A 15,489-nucleotide genomic window follows, 5' to 3' on the forward strand; every position below is an offset into this window, starting at 1 on the left:
GTAGTTTTCTTTAAAGCTGCTTCGTATGGGATTTTCTTTTCAACTTTATTACATCAATATGAAATATTAGAATAAAATATTACTTTCCATAGCTCCGTGCTGTTTCTCTCCCTCCTTTTTCTATTGCTTTTCAAGTTTAACAACCAGCCTACCAACAAGAACTTCAAATATTATGAAAAACCATGCTTCAAACTTTACATATTGACTCAAATGAAAGCACTGATAGTGAAAGCTCAAAGTTTTCCTCTGGTTTTTATAGTTTTACTTCTGCAATCCCTTCCAGAGAAGTAGCAATTACATCTAGATCATGTGTCAAACTGAAGGCCCGTGGACCAAATCCGGCCCCTCGCTAATTCTGATCCGGCCCGCATATCAATCTAGGTTCAAAATATATTTTGGCCCACCTAGTTGTGCGCCAAACCAAAAACATGGGAAACTTGCAAATTTGCTGACTTTGAGACTCAGAAATTCCCACAGAATCAGAGAGTTTGCATATTTAGGCTGTGAAACAGGTTGTTGTGAGTCAGCTGTGTGGTAGCCTACTTAGAAAATGCAATAATTGAGTCAAAGATATTTTACTTTTTCGATGAAATAAAAGCATGTCAATAAACTATACATGTCTGGCCCTTGATGTGATTCTCTTTTTCCACTGTGGCCCTTAGTGGAATTGAGTTTGACACCCCTGATCTAGAGTGATTCCTGTAATTGCACACTAGATCAGGTAATACAATGTTGCTTGTCTCGACTGTGCTTTTACTTCCATACCTCTTTTCCTGAGGGCTTCCAGGTGAACTGAGGGGCAGGATAGCCGTAGGCCGAGCACTTCAGAGTCACCATGTCTCCTTCCTTCCCCACCTCTCCAACGGCAGGAGTCTCAATCATCGGCTTTCCTGAAAAGGGTGTGAGAAAGCCAGTGAACAGGGGGAACTTGTGGTATAAACAACAAAGCAAAAGCTCAAACACACACACACACACACACACACACACACACACAGATGGGGCGAGGTGGGAAGTGTGTGCCTACAGGAATCAAGTCATCTTGACTATAAATATAAAACACACTGGGTTAAGTTCACTCAATTTAACAGTCAGGAGTACAAAAATGTTTAAGGCTGCTGTAAGCTTGTTGTTACATTACAAGAGTGCCAGGGGTATCTCAATTCAATACTAACCTTTATTTTGGTTTATTGTGTTTTCATTATTATGAGAAGAAACATGTTTAAAAGACACAGTTTCCGCCATGGCTGTTTTCTTCAAACTACAACTCATCATTTGAAGTAAAAAGACCTCATGTTCAAGTTCAAGTTCGGAAGTGGTCTGAGAGTGAGATCTGATTGAAATAAATGTTTATGCAAAGGTTATGACAAAATATTAGTTGTTTCCACTGATTATGTTATACAGTGCACTAATGGATACTGAAACTAAATTATCAACAAAGTAGGAAGCCACACCTTCTCTCAGTTGCATCCATGAACCTCCTTCCTCTGACTGAAACAATACCAGGCACACCTTAACACCGACTATTGTCATTATCCTGTGTGTGTGTGTGTGTGTGTGTGTGTGTGTGTGTATAGTTGCTCTGTAAATGTAGCACTGGAAACACAAAGCTGTATTTGTACTGTATGCGTGACTGTGTGCATGAAAAAATAGCAATACAGATGCGGATGTGATTGAAATCTTAAATTCACTCTGGTATAAACACAGTATTTGGGGTTTTCCTGAGGTAGGCTGTGCATGAGTGTATGTGTGTATATGTTTATACGAGTGTGTTACCTTTGACAGTGAGGTTCACGCTGGCCTGGGCTATTAGTCCTGGCACAGATGGCACAGCTCCAACACACATGTACTCTCCAGCTTTATCATAGGAAACATCTTGTATTGACAGCATGCCGTCCTGTGAGAGCACCTCAGAGCCCTGGAGTAGCACACAAAAAAAGAAATAAAACCAACTGGAGTCACTCCATCAGCCTTCAATTCATTCGTTGTATTCTCTGCATGTGAATATAAACAGCTTTGTGAATATCTAGTTTGAAGGCGCACTGCTATGCTGGGAAAGCAGAAAAACCTTCACACACACTGTTCCAAAGCACAGTGATAACAGATCAAAGTCTGTCCTCCATGATGAACCTGTCTCTTTCAATTCCTCTCAACTTCTTCTCCTAGGTATCCTTCTTACTAAGAACAAACACGTTCTCTAGCCAGAAAAGCAGCAGTCGGTGAGTTTCTATCACACCCAGGAGACACAACAATAGATACACAGGCTACAACAACAGGCTTGACACAGGAGGAACATTCTGCACATAACAAGTGGAGGAGAGGAGATGAATACCAAAACACCAGAAACACCACTGCTACAACACTGACTTGTGGTTGAACAGTTTAACAAATCGTCTTTTCTTTGGTATGTTTACTGTGGAAAATACATGTTTTTCCCATAGAAAACCAGAAGGAGTGATCTTTTGTTGCTATTGTCTTTAGCCTGCTGCACACAGAGTACGCAAACTCCTAATTGTTTGAATTAACTATAACAATAATCAGTTGTTGCCCTTCTAGCAGGTTTACATATGAACTCAGACTGTCGCATGAGACAAAGTCATCCTGCTACTGTAAATCATACATAATATATACTGAACTTGCCTGTTTCCTACACAGGTGTAATTCCAATTTAATTCATACTAACTACATAATTCTTGAGATGTAGAATGAATTATATATGATTAGTATTTGATACAATGTACGTATGGATTTGTGATCACAAAATGACAAACACCAGTGTCTCTTCTCCAGTTGCTACTATTGGACACAATGCAGCTTGTGTAGCAGGGCCACAACTGTCTTTAAAGGGAGCAATGCTCCCAATCCAAAGGCTCCAGTGTTGGATGGCAGCTGCACACTATGGAAGTTACTGTATGTGTCACAATATGAAATTTAGTCTGGGAACAAAATCTTGCATCAAAGCGGAATCAGAATCACAATATGTCCAAATATGGAGCCCCAGAAAGGACTGAATACTTGTTCAACATTGAGCTGTTGCTGTGAATATGCAAGAATGACACGTTCGCTTTTGAATAATGGTTATCTAAGTATGCTCTGAAATAATTAGGTGGAAAGGTGATGAATAGAGCAATGCTCTGTGTTCCTAGAAATACACCACTTTTCCGTGAAAGAAGGAAAGGAAGGTTGAGAAGGAAATGGTGCACACCTTTTTCCACTGAACAGTGTGTCCAGCAGAGGCCTTGGTTTTACACTGCCACTCCACTTTGTCTCCAAGCATGACGACTTGAGGTTGGGCAGGGCTGATGCTCACTGGGTCGATATCTGACAAAGAAAATAGAAAGCAATTGAGCGAGAGGAAGACACATTAAATCTGAGGCCTTCCATACATTCTAAGGAGATAAAGAAGTGCCACTTGAAATCAAAATGCTTCTCATTGCTTGAAAAACCATGTAATAAGGCTGTTAAAACGACCCTACCAAGCAGAATATATAAAACATTTTTTATTAAGTACAAAGCTAATGCACTTACTCTGAAGTTAAGCCCATTTCGAAGCCCACGTTAAGCTTATTCCATGCTATTTCTAGGCTATCTCTGCTTAATGTGTGTGATAAAATCAAATTAGGGAGTGTAGTTGGGATAGCATTAAAGTAACAGATGAACTGTGAAAAATTGAATTGGATATTGGCCTCCTGAAAGGATTCCATTAAAGCTCATTCCATTCTAACCCTTTTAATTCTATGATTTACTGATGAAAAGAAAGGCTTACCGCAAAGCTGAAACTGCACAAACAGGAGGTTAATTGTTCTTTATGTGTTTCCTTATCCTGCAGTTGTGTGTGTGTGTGTGTGAGTGTGAGTGGCTCACTCACAGTTGACAGTGAGGGTGATCGTTCCACTCAGGTCAGCCTCCAGGTTATCGAAGTCTGTGGCTCTGCACGTGTACACACCACTATCTGTGCGCTTGACAGACTTCAGCAGCAGGACACCACCCTGACCATTGGTGTCTTTTTCCTGAAAGTGGAAGGGCAGGGAATGGCAGAGAGAGAGACACGAGTACTGACTGAGTGAGACAGTAGCAAAGATAATCAAACTTGTATAAAAAAAGTTGGGATACATATAGCACAGGCAGAAAAAACTCTCTTAAACAAACTGACACGTACATCTTTAGTAAAGTCAAACTCGGGCTGAGGGTTTCCATCAGTCTCACACTTCATGGTAACAGTATCGCCCTCTTTGACTGGACTAGTGTTGAGTAGAGAAAAAGTCGCTTTCTCAGACGGATCTAGATGGAAGAGAACAGACATGGAACAGGTGAAAATTCCTCCTTTGGATACATTTACACTGTTATACAGTATGTCATCAATCAAAGAGGCATTCCAGGGATGTTTTACTTCTACTTTACTGTCAGTACTTTCTCCTTTCCTTGCCTTATCATTCTTCTTTTGCTGAATATTAAATTCCACTACAGTGCTTAGCGGGATTAAAGATATGCAACCAGTAAAGATAACACTAATAGCTGTTTGTTGACAATGTTTAATTTCAAAGAGCATGAGGATGGACAGAGAGGACAGAGAGCGGCTTACAGATAATGCATAAATAAATAGATTCATTTTCTTTAGCCTTTTTAGGCTCCTTGTGAATGTGAGTCGGTTCACTACTTGGGTCCAGACTAAAAAATCTCAACAACTATCGAATTGAATTGTCATCAAATTGTGTACAGACCGTTATGGTCCCCAGAGGATAAATCCTAATGACTTTTGTGACAGCCTGACTTTTTCCTCTAGCGCCACCAGGAGGTTGATATTTTGGGCTTTCAGTGAAATGTCTTGACAACTATAGGAGGGATTGTTGTACAGACATTCATGCCCCCCTTAGAATCAATTGTTTGAAATCCCCTGACTTTTTATAAAGCGCCATCATCAAGTCCAAATTTCAATTCGTCCAATGCTTTGGTTTTTGACAAAATACCTGCAAAACAAATGACATTCCTATCTGGCTCAGTTGTACTTTGTTTTATTGCTAATTAGCAAATGTTAGTATGCTAACACACTAAACAAAGGTGGTGCAAATGATAAACATTAAACCTGCTAAACATCAGCACGTTAGCACTGTCATTGTGATTGCACGATTGATATGATTTGCACGCTCACGTTAGCATTTAGCTTGAAGCGTCGCTGTGCCAACAGCCTCACAGAGCAACCAGCATGGCTGTTGACTCTTCTTATTATAATATGGAACAACTTACAAACTGAGGTGCCCCAACACATCTTTCATGGCATGACATAATAAACCATATTATGCAAATATCGCATGTGTTTACTAGCACAATCATAGCTCACGGACGTACAGTAAAATAGCAGAGCAAATAGCACACAATAAGTCTGGAGTCTTTTATTATTATCTTTTTAGTGATTTGTCCCTTTTTCTCTTTTATGTGCCTGGTCTGATAAGAAACTGTCCCTTGATAACCAAGCAGCTAACTCACACTGCTAAAAAAAAGTTTGGAGGTGCTGAAGTGGTCGTTGACATTTAAAGCAATAGTTTGACATTTTGGGAAATACATTTATTCAGTTTCTTGCTAAGAGATGAGGGGATCGATACCACTCACGTCTGTCCAGGAAATATAAGACTACAGCCAGCAGTGGGATTGCTTAGCTTAGCATAAATAGCAACAAAAAAAAACAGCTAGCCTGGCTCTGTTCGGAGCACCTGTAAAGCTCACTAATTTAAACTCTTGTCTTTCCTTTCCACTCACAGTTGAGGTTGATGGTGATGGTGTTGGACACCTTCTTTGGGTTCTGGTTTCCTGGCATGCTGTACTCCACGGTGCACTGGAACACAGAGTCCTTGTCTGCCTTGGTGGGCTGCATGTATAATGTGCTCTTGACGGTAGAGAGACCGGAGGCCTCCTTCACCACCGAGGGAATCATGTAGGTCTCTAACAGAAAGGAGCCAAGGAAGCACACAGATCATCCTCCAAGCTTTGCACTGCATGTGATATTAGACTATATATTTGTTCATGAAATTCTAACAAATGATGGCACTTACTCTCTTTCCTGTCCTTGACCTCAGGTAGGGGCTTGTCATCTTTAAACCAGATAATTCTTGGCTGGGGATGTCCGTTCTTCGTCACACAGGTACCAATCTGATACACATGAACAAATGCAGGTAGGGACAAAAGAAAGTCGACTGAAAACGTTCTTTCAGTGTTCATATGAAATGAGAAACTCACACACAGGATGCATACAATTGCACACACACCTCAGAGCTGGTAGTCTCTCCTGCCGTAATAGCCTGACTTGACGGCTTGGTGAGCTCTGGCTTCTCTGGAGCAACTGAGACAGAAAAAAGGAAAGTTGGAAATCAATATTATGATTCACTGGAAGGAAAACATTTTACATAGACAAAAAGACACAAACTCCACTTCTATATATGCAATCCAACCCACATGCCTGCTGCTAACCTTGTTAATTAAGTTGAGCAGTAAATATCCTGCTTCACATTATTCCAGTGTGACCTAGTTCACATGAGCTGATAAGGGTCAAATAACAAAAAAAAAACACTCCTCCACTCACTGGCTCACACACACACATACACACCCACACACACAACCACAGTTGTGGGTGTCCCCACTTGTTTCTCTGCTTTATTCCCGAGCTCACTTGTTCAAATGCAAGGTCATCTTATCACTGCCCGCAGCTGCTGACTGCTTATAAAAAATAAACAGTAGATGAGTATTCCTCTCTCTGTCTCACTCACTCACTCGATTCTTTGCGTTTACTCCTTCTTGTTACATTGCTCCCAAAACTGCTGAAGCATTTCTTTAGCCATTCCCTTTCCGCGTACTGTGCAAAGCAAGCAGCCATATGTATGCATAGTAATTGTAAAAAAGGACTAAAACTCTCTTTTGCAACCTCTTACATTCAGCCAAATAAAGGTTTTTAGCGTAGTCCTCAAGTCATTTAAATGTTAAGAGAGTTAAGACTCACAGAGACATATAGGCAGTGTTATTTTTATTCTCTTATAGTGTGTTTTTGCTTAGAAGACATACTGTTTACCCTCTACCCGAGAGAGAAAAACCAGGCTTTCACTGCTACAGCTCAACCTTCACGAGACCTCATAAGTCAGTCCTATTAAGTTAAGGCAAGACAGACACACTTTAACATATCCCCCATTGAGTCAAGTGGTCAAATGTGGACAAAGAATAATATGCTGGTTGTGAGCCCGGCTGTTTCTGTGGGCATTAAGTAAATCTAAAAAGGCTTTTGTCAAATAGCACTGCATTGAGGTATTGTCAACCACTGACTTGCTCATTCACAATTAATAGCTTATTTTATGAGATTGCTTTAAACCTCAAAGCTTCTGAGTGCATAGATGTTAATGGTTAACTTGTAATCTCTTTTTCAAGTGGGAGCTTGACTAAAGAAAGGGTTGTTTTGTTATACTCCCGACCCAACTCTTAGAGTAATTTATCAGTCCAATCCAAAATGTAAATTAATCGTATTCATTTAGGCCACTAAATTCTAAAAGTATGACTGATGTCTGCTCAGGGCTTGCTGTGGGAGGGGGAAGGACACAGTGGACTGCAGCAGGGGTCAGCCTTTAGCGCCTTGGTGATAAATCTGTGCCATTATTAAGATGAGCTATATGAGACATGACAGGTGTGATTGAACTATTCATCAATTGTGTCAAGAGGGATTAGATTGCGGTTAATTGACCTCTGGGCAACTTATCAAAGGAAAGTGCTAACCCCAGGCATTGAAAAAGGTTCCAAAGTCTTCCACATGATGAAAAAATAATAGCTGAAGTGTGCTCTATTCTTTACACATGTAGAAGATTGTGACAAATCGTACTTTATACGATACTATATAGAGCTTCTATAAAGAGGTTTTGCATGGAGTAACTTAGAGTATGTGTGAAATGTAATCAGCAAAATGCATTACATGCATTAAGTACAATTAAGCCACTTCTAAGTGAAAGTAAGCATGGACACACATGCAGATTGGATTAAAGCCATAAACCCAGGGACGGTAACAAAACAAGTCATAAATTCCACACATCAACAACTGATGGGAAAGTGATTGAGCGGGGGGTAGAGGTCATGTTGAAGTCATATAAAAGGCCAAAGGGCACTGGCCGACTCACAGAAGACTTTGAGCATCGTGGCGGCATCTCCAACCCCAGCCGGGCCAGCGGTGACCTGGCAGAAGAAGACGAGCTCATCGGAGGTTTGAACCGAGGAGATGGTCAAGGTGAAGTCCTGTCCGATAGTGACCCGCCCGGTCAGAACGGTGCCGTCATCGCTTTTTCCCTGACCACCCTGGGTAAAAGCCACACGCTTCCTGGTTCCCTGCTCCTCCTGCATGTATGAAAGTAAAGAAGGAGATATAGAAAGAGGGTGGACGAAACATGGGGAGGAATTAAAAAGAAGGAGAAACAAACAGTAAGAAGGAGAAACTACAAAAATGTTTTTTTTTCTGTCTAAAAATTTCTGAATAAAGAACATTATTAACTGGAAATGACTTACAATGTACCACTCAACAACAGTGTTGCTTGATGATGGTGAGACGGTATATGTGCAGGGCAGTTTGGCAGTATCATCTTTCAACACCTCCACTTTAGGAGTCACATTCACGGTCACAGAACCACTACAAACTGTAGAGAAAAACACACAGAGACGGACGATTAAAAAGAGACTCAAGCATGGGAAGCCAGAAGGACTGGTAGTGATGTGTTAACGTGTTGCATCAATACCAGACATGACAGGCTGGTATACGAAAAGTATGGCATGATAGTATTGGTAATGTTCAAATACATATACAGTAACTGGAAAAGACACAAACACCTCAGTAGTTCAGTACTGTAGATTCCATCTGGAAGTGGGACAGGAGTAAATAATAAAACCACAATGACTACTAACTAAAGAAGTGGATAGTGTTGCAGGAGTGGCTTGAGAAGTTTTTATGGATGTTTTGGTATGTTTTTTGCCATGACTTTGGGTCTCCAATGGAATCTATTGTAACCGCTGTAAATCCAAACAGACAACAGCAGCCGTTCGCTGCAAAGGATGGCGAGTTATACGTATCAGTATTCCCTCAAAGGTGCATGAACAGCAGTAAAAACTGTTAAGGGACCCCGAGGGGAACCAGAAGGCCCTTGTCACTGTCTCCATTCAATAGAGACATTAGGATGCACAGAGTGTCCCAGATATCAATGGGAGAGAGTAGCAGCTAGGGGACAAAACTAGTTCCAGTGGGGATAGGGAACACTATAACTCTCTAATTCTCTGTACAATATAGCTTTAGAGAATTACTCAGAGGAGAGGCGGGGAAAAGAGGGAGGGGAAAGACGGAGGGCTGGAGGATAGGGAAGGAGCTCCATTTGTGCTAATGAAGTCACTGCAGCACATTGTGGCATTACTCATGGAGTATAGTAACATGTGAAGGCAGTCGAGTGTTATTTAAGTGACTGGGGTTAAAATGTCAAATCAATTTTGCAGTCTTGACTAACAAATCAATGAAGTAAGTTATTATGATATGGAAGACATATTTCATAGCCTTTAATCCACTATTTAGCCATCAGCCTTTTAAACAAATGATGGTAGTGTAGTTTAATTGTTTTATTCATCTATTTACTTGTTGAATGTTAAGCTCCAGTTGTTTTTGTATTATTTTTTTTACTGTCTACCTGTGTTTTGTGATTTCTACATTGCTTGTATGGTGTGTGGTACTGTACTGTACGGCTGTAAACCAAATTGCCCCTCGGGGATAATAAAGTTTCCTTGACTTGACTTGATAGTCTATGCAACTTGATATGGACTTAGCGGGAGTATATGAAAACTTTTACTGAAATAAACTACAACTAGAAAAATGTTTTTATACATTAAATAATGGATGCATCAGGGAAGCAACAGTAAACAACTACTCAAGATTTACAAAAATTGTTTTATGCTGCAAACATTAAGTATGATTAAAAAGCCAGAGATCTACACTGAAATTAATATTAATATGTGTTGCTAATGAACAACCCAGCCCCACACTCTGTATGATTACATAAATTAATCATGTTATCAATTTCTGGACTACAAAATCTGCACTTAAATAATTTACTTGTTGTGAGAAACTTGCCAAGAGTGGGGAGGATGGACCTCTGGGAATCATAGTTGTTTGACGGGCTTGTTTTAAAAAGCAGGGCAGAAAAATGCGGACAGGGAAGATGAAAGAGTGTTTGCTCAAAATGTCTAAAGCAAGATGAGAGGAGCTAAGGGATGGCCACCTTGTTATCACTCTACTGTGAGGAAGAAAGAGAGCAAAGGATGGATGGAAGGGAAAGAATAATAGAGGAAATAATAGGGAGAGCTGTCAAAAATACACACTGTGCTGCTACGAGTGTTAGTGAGACACATTCCACCGGGGTCAGATGCTGTGATTCACTATGACCCTCAAACCACACAGAGGTCAAGGGTCAGTCAGGCGCTAACACTTCATGAGATGTATTCTTTCACTTCTTGATTTACTTTTTCACTTCCTTTGCCTTTATTTTTATCCAGCTTCTCATTTTCTTTTCTTTTTTTTATCTTCACCCCTATCCAGTATCCCTCTATCTCTCTCTCTCTTTCTAAATATGTTGTTCTATTGGCTCAGTAGCTCTGAAGTGAAACATTAGTTTTACAAACCGAGTCTCATGTTTCGAGCCTGTAAGAGGGATGTAGCCCAGAAGAAAATCCTCCTCTGTGTCTGCGCCAACACAAACAGCGAGCCAGACAAGCAAACGAACAAGAATGAGTGAGTAAACCAAGAGCTGCACTTTTAGGCAGGGACTCAGGATTTAAAAGTCACTGTTAAGTGGTGCATGGGAAAAATACACAATTGCACACATACCACATAAAATGAAGTGACTTACTGGCACATGCACAGACAGCCAAAATCTTAACTCGGTTACTAAATCTCCAGTTTAAGGTTGGACAATGTTTGTGAGAAATCTAGTTTTCCATCAGCTGAAAAACTGAATTATTAACTCAATGTGAAGCCATTGTATTTCACATGAGCAACCATGTATTCATCTGCTGAGTACAATGTTTAGCTGTGTAAGTCACACAGCACTGATCACATTCACTTCCTGTGAAAACACAGTAACTGTGTGTTAGTCTTTTATCAGTCTCTGACACAAATCTGCCAGCTATAATGGAACATAATTAAATAGCTGAATCCTCACTTTTAGAGCAGCTACAAGCCTTAATTTGGTCTTTTATTATAATATTATTTTATTTTTTTATAGTAATATTATTAATATTAGTTACCTACTAGTCTATGCGGAAAGTGTTTGCACATAGCACAGAACCAACGACCTAGTGAAGATGTTTGGAAGAGTTTGATGTCTACTTTCCTCTCACTTTTTAGTGTAGTGTGCACAGTTGCTGGGTTACTACTTGCATGTAAACAGAGCTACTGAGAGGCAGTTAAAGCAATGATATGTGATAAAAATATTTTAAAATATAGTATTTTAAAAGAGTCCATCTGTACCACATCTTTCTGTCTCTGCCAACCTCTTCCTCTTCCCCTCCCAGTTGATTTTATTATCTGTCTCACCCTTTTCTATTTCCCACACATCTTTTGGTGTCATTCACAATATGTTTTGGTCCAGAGTGATCAGTCAGGCCGCTGCTCTGTGTTTTACACACGAGGCAGCTGGAGATACAGAGACGGACAATTAAAGCATAATTAGGGGAGTCCTCTGTCCAATCTGAGCCTAGAGCAGCCTATGTGTGTGTATGTTGGCTGTCACTGTGCGCGCGTGTGTGTGTGCGTGCACGCGTTTGTGTGCAGGCTGAGGGAGAGAAAGAAAGAGAGTGGCTGGGGCTGTTGGAGGGGGGCGACTAGCTACATGGGGGTCTCGTTAGCTGATGCAGGCCAGATAATCGGATTTAGTCAAAGAGAGGAAAAGTGTGTGTGAGGTGGTGTGTGATGGGGTGCGTGACCGGGTAGAAAGACAGATGGGGACGAGACGGTCAGACTGTGACCTGTGTACAGATACACACACATACAGTCTTACAGTATATCTATAATGCATGCAATATTTATGAGCAACCACACCACCCCAAAAAGCTAGGGTTAAGTACAGTGTGTGTAGAAAAAAAAAGATCCAAGTCTGCAGTCAAAGCAGAGTGGAGCAGACCCAGAGAGTCATGTCAGTCCCACATCTACTGAAAAGTTAATGTGAAACCATCTTTAATACTCTCTCTGTGTTTGTCTCTTTCTGCTTTTTTTCTCTTTTACCCTCTCTCTCTTTCCAACACACACAACGACACACACAAGGCGGGCGCCTCATTATAAAAAGAACCAGCTGGATCCTTTCTACTGTCCTCTTGTCCTCTGTTGTTCTCCCCTCACCTACTGTCATATTCTGGACATCAAACCAGGAGCCTCTCCCTCTCTCTGACTCTCTTTTCTTTTTATCCCTCATTCTCAAAGAGCATTCTTTAATACCCAGTGCTCTAACTCGCTTGTGTGTCTCATCCGCCCATGTGTGTGTGTTTGAAAGACGGAAAGAGAAAGGAGAAAGAAAACGAAAATGCGAGATGGAAGAAGAAGGGCACAAAGAAATTAAGAAAATGGGGTGGAAGGGAGAGTGTGAGAATGAAAAGTGTGTGTGTGTGTGTGTGTGTGTGTGTGTGTGTGTGTGTGTGTGTGTGTGTGTGTGTGTGTCTGTGTGTGTGTGTGTTACTGTACCTACATGGATGTCACCCAACTAGAGTCTATTTATGAAGCCACCATGAACCTCCTTTCACTGATAGTACCTGCTTGTCTCCCTGCTAACCCAAATACCTCTCTACCAAACAGTAAAGGATCTTCTGGGCAACTCAGCCTTTATTTAAGTCTACTATATACACCTTGATGATGGCGGGCCAAGCGATGAGGTACCCGATAGATGAGGAATGTCAGAAGATGTGTGTGTGTGTGTGTGTGTGTGTACCTGTTTGTGTGTGTGTTCATGTGTGTGCGGTCCTAAACATCCTTGGGCTCTAACAGGATTAGTGTGTTTGACTGTTGGCAAAGCAAACAGCGTCCTGCAGAAGAAGACACCTTCAGCCTCAATGTCACAAGAGCTGAGTCACTTTCAGCAAGCAGTCATAAAAAAAACAACACATTACAATAACTTCCTCATTTTTATTCATCACTTTCCACTGATCAGCACCTCTTCCAGTGTGTTTAAAATGATTTCTCTATCTCTTTATACTTAATTATAAATATATATATATATATATCCTTGAATAAAAAAATCTCATGAGCTGCGGGCCGCCGCTGCCTGTGTGTGTGTGTGTGTGCGTTTGTGTGTGTGTGTGTGTGTGTGTGTGTGTGTGTGTGTGTGTGTGTGTGTGTGTGTGTGTGTGTGTTGTAGTAGTAGTAGTAGTAGTAAAGTGAGAGAATGGGAGAAGGAAGTTTGTGTCTTAGGTGGACCTGGTCACCACAGACCCAAATCTTCCCAGCTGTTGCTACTGTCATATGCTGCACTGTCTCTTCATGTGGCACATTATATGGATCACTTCTTATATCATAACAAGGTAATACAATGTGCAATCAAGTGATGACTGATTAACAGTAATGTAAATGCTAAATGCCTTAATACCTGTTGATAATACAACAATGCAAAGTATAGGCTCTAAACCTTGCAGTTTTGTACATATCATGTAATCGATTTCTCCATTTCTTTGCACAGAACTCTCCAGAAAGTGCCATTTAATGGTTTATTTTTCAATATAAATTCCCTAAAATTCTATATATATATATATATATATATATATATATATATATATATATATATATATATATATATATATATATAGGCTACATACTCCGCTTCAAGAGCACAGCTCACATGCACCTCCTCAAAAATGTTACTACACATCAGGGCTACAACGACAACCACATATTGAGGTGCAACTCGTGTTTTTCTTCTTTTAAGATTATTTTCTCCGTTCACACAACATCACAATGTCTTAAAGTCCATGGTGATGCCATCATCATCATTGTTTTGTCTGACCAACACTCTAAACCCTAAAGATATCATATCAGACAAAGCAGCAAATCCTCACAATTGAGAAACTAGACCTATGTAAATTTTTATGTTATCAAAAAGAGTTGCAGGTTTATTTTTGTTATCAACTAATCATTTCAGCTCTACTTGATATTCTACGTTTCACGTGCCACAGTGAATGTGACTGTTGATGGTGAAGACAACATCAAGGAAGTAATCTTCACATTTTCAGTAACTGGAGACCTACTTTGTGATCTAATGAAGCAATCTCGACTGCAAAGTTCACCAGGAGTCTCACTCTCTATCACAAATTAAATGAAAGAATGTAAACAGTTACTTTGGGGTATGTAAAAGCACCACACAACCTGATACATCCGTCTAGTGTAGCTGTGGTGTTGCCAGTGAGTGAAATGAATTGCTGAGCTATAAAAGCATTCCCACAAGTATAAATGGGGCTTCACTCCCAACACATGTTGTGATGGTTACTATCGCCACCACAGACATAGTTTGACTGACTCACATCATCATCATGAGCACGAGACTCTGTGTATAAAGGTACGGTTGTGGTAGCGGGGCGTGGCAGGTTGCCGTCAGCCCTCTCACACTGATAATGGCCTGTTAATGTTGTAGACTTGATCCCACCAAAATCGTGAGTTTATGGGCCTTTCACATTCGCTCAGCACTCACATTAGTCTGCCTGTCCGGCAAGATGGGAACACTCCTCAGGAAATGCAGTTTGTTTACTGAGTTTAACTTTAGAGGACAAACTCAATCCATTTCGGAAATGTACCCAAGAGGGCCAGCTGTGAGGCGGAAAAATAAACAGAACCAGGCTCTTTAGTGGAGGCTCACTTGGAAGAAGGCACTGTTTGCTAATGGAGTTAAAGCTACTGTATGTTGTTGCCATTTGCAAATAATATATTCAGACTGATCTCATAAAGTGGCGTATGTATGACAAGCCAATTCGTATGCCATTTCGGTGTGTTATCAAGACGCATAATCGCTTTTTAGCGTGTTTATCAATGCTGTTCGGCTGCCATTGACCTACATTACGTGGGAATTTTCGCCATAGCGAGTAGCATGAAAGGACGTAAGTCTGCGGAGGAAGGTTGGTTGGGGTGGCGGATGGGTAAAACACAGGACTTTCACCCAGGAGAGCTGGGATTGCGTCCCACGTGTGGTGTTTTTTCAACCGTTTTTTTTTTTAAGCCTTCCCCAATGTTTCCTTCCTAAACCCAACCATTTATTGTTTTCCTAAGCATGTGACGTTGGACACCGTCGTGTTTTTGTCATATATAAATATATTAAAGGTGCAAGTTAGGTCTGTACAATTCTGTTGGAGCAAGAGGAAAAATGATGAGATGAGTAGTGGTCAGAGTGTGTATATATATATATATATATATATACACATACAGTATATATATATATATATATATATATATATATATATATATTGTAT

The 15,489-nt window shown here is 40.5% G+C and overlaps 1 protein-coding gene across 5 annotated transcripts in view; it reads right to left on the reverse strand.

Moving 5' to 3' along the window:
• The window catches only part of bcam (basal cell adhesion molecule (Lutheran blood group)), a 52,192-nt gene that overhangs the window by 10,283 nt on the left and 26,420 nt on the right, over positions 1–15,489 (reverse strand). For all 5 annotated transcript variants that reach the window (XM_039805588.1, XM_039805587.1, XM_039805591.1 and 2 more), the window contains exons 2-11: positions 8,524–8,651; positions 8,142–8,355; positions 6,258–6,331; positions 6,045–6,141; positions 5,752–5,934; positions 4,157–4,278; positions 3,866–4,007; positions 3,203–3,318; positions 1,774–1,915; positions 766–890 (exon numbers count right to left, since the gene is read on the reverse strand). In XM_039805588.1, coding sequence (XP_039661522.1) covers positions 766–890; positions 1,774–1,915; positions 3,203–3,318; positions 3,866–4,007; positions 4,157–4,278; positions 5,752–5,934; positions 6,045–6,141; positions 6,258–6,331; positions 8,142–8,355; positions 8,524–8,651 — 1,343 coding nt within the window. The remainder of the gene's footprint in view (positions 1–765; positions 891–1,773; positions 1,916–3,202; positions 3,319–3,865; positions 4,008–4,156; positions 4,279–5,751; positions 5,935–6,044; positions 6,142–6,257; positions 6,332–8,141; positions 8,356–8,523; positions 8,652–15,489) is intronic.

This window comes from Perca fluviatilis, chromosome 7, assembly GCF_010015445.1.
Source record: "Perca fluviatilis chromosome 7, GENO_Pfluv_1.0, whole genome shotgun sequence".
In the NCBI taxonomy this organism is placed as follows: Eukaryota; Metazoa; Chordata; class Actinopteri; order Perciformes; family Percidae; genus Perca; species Perca fluviatilis.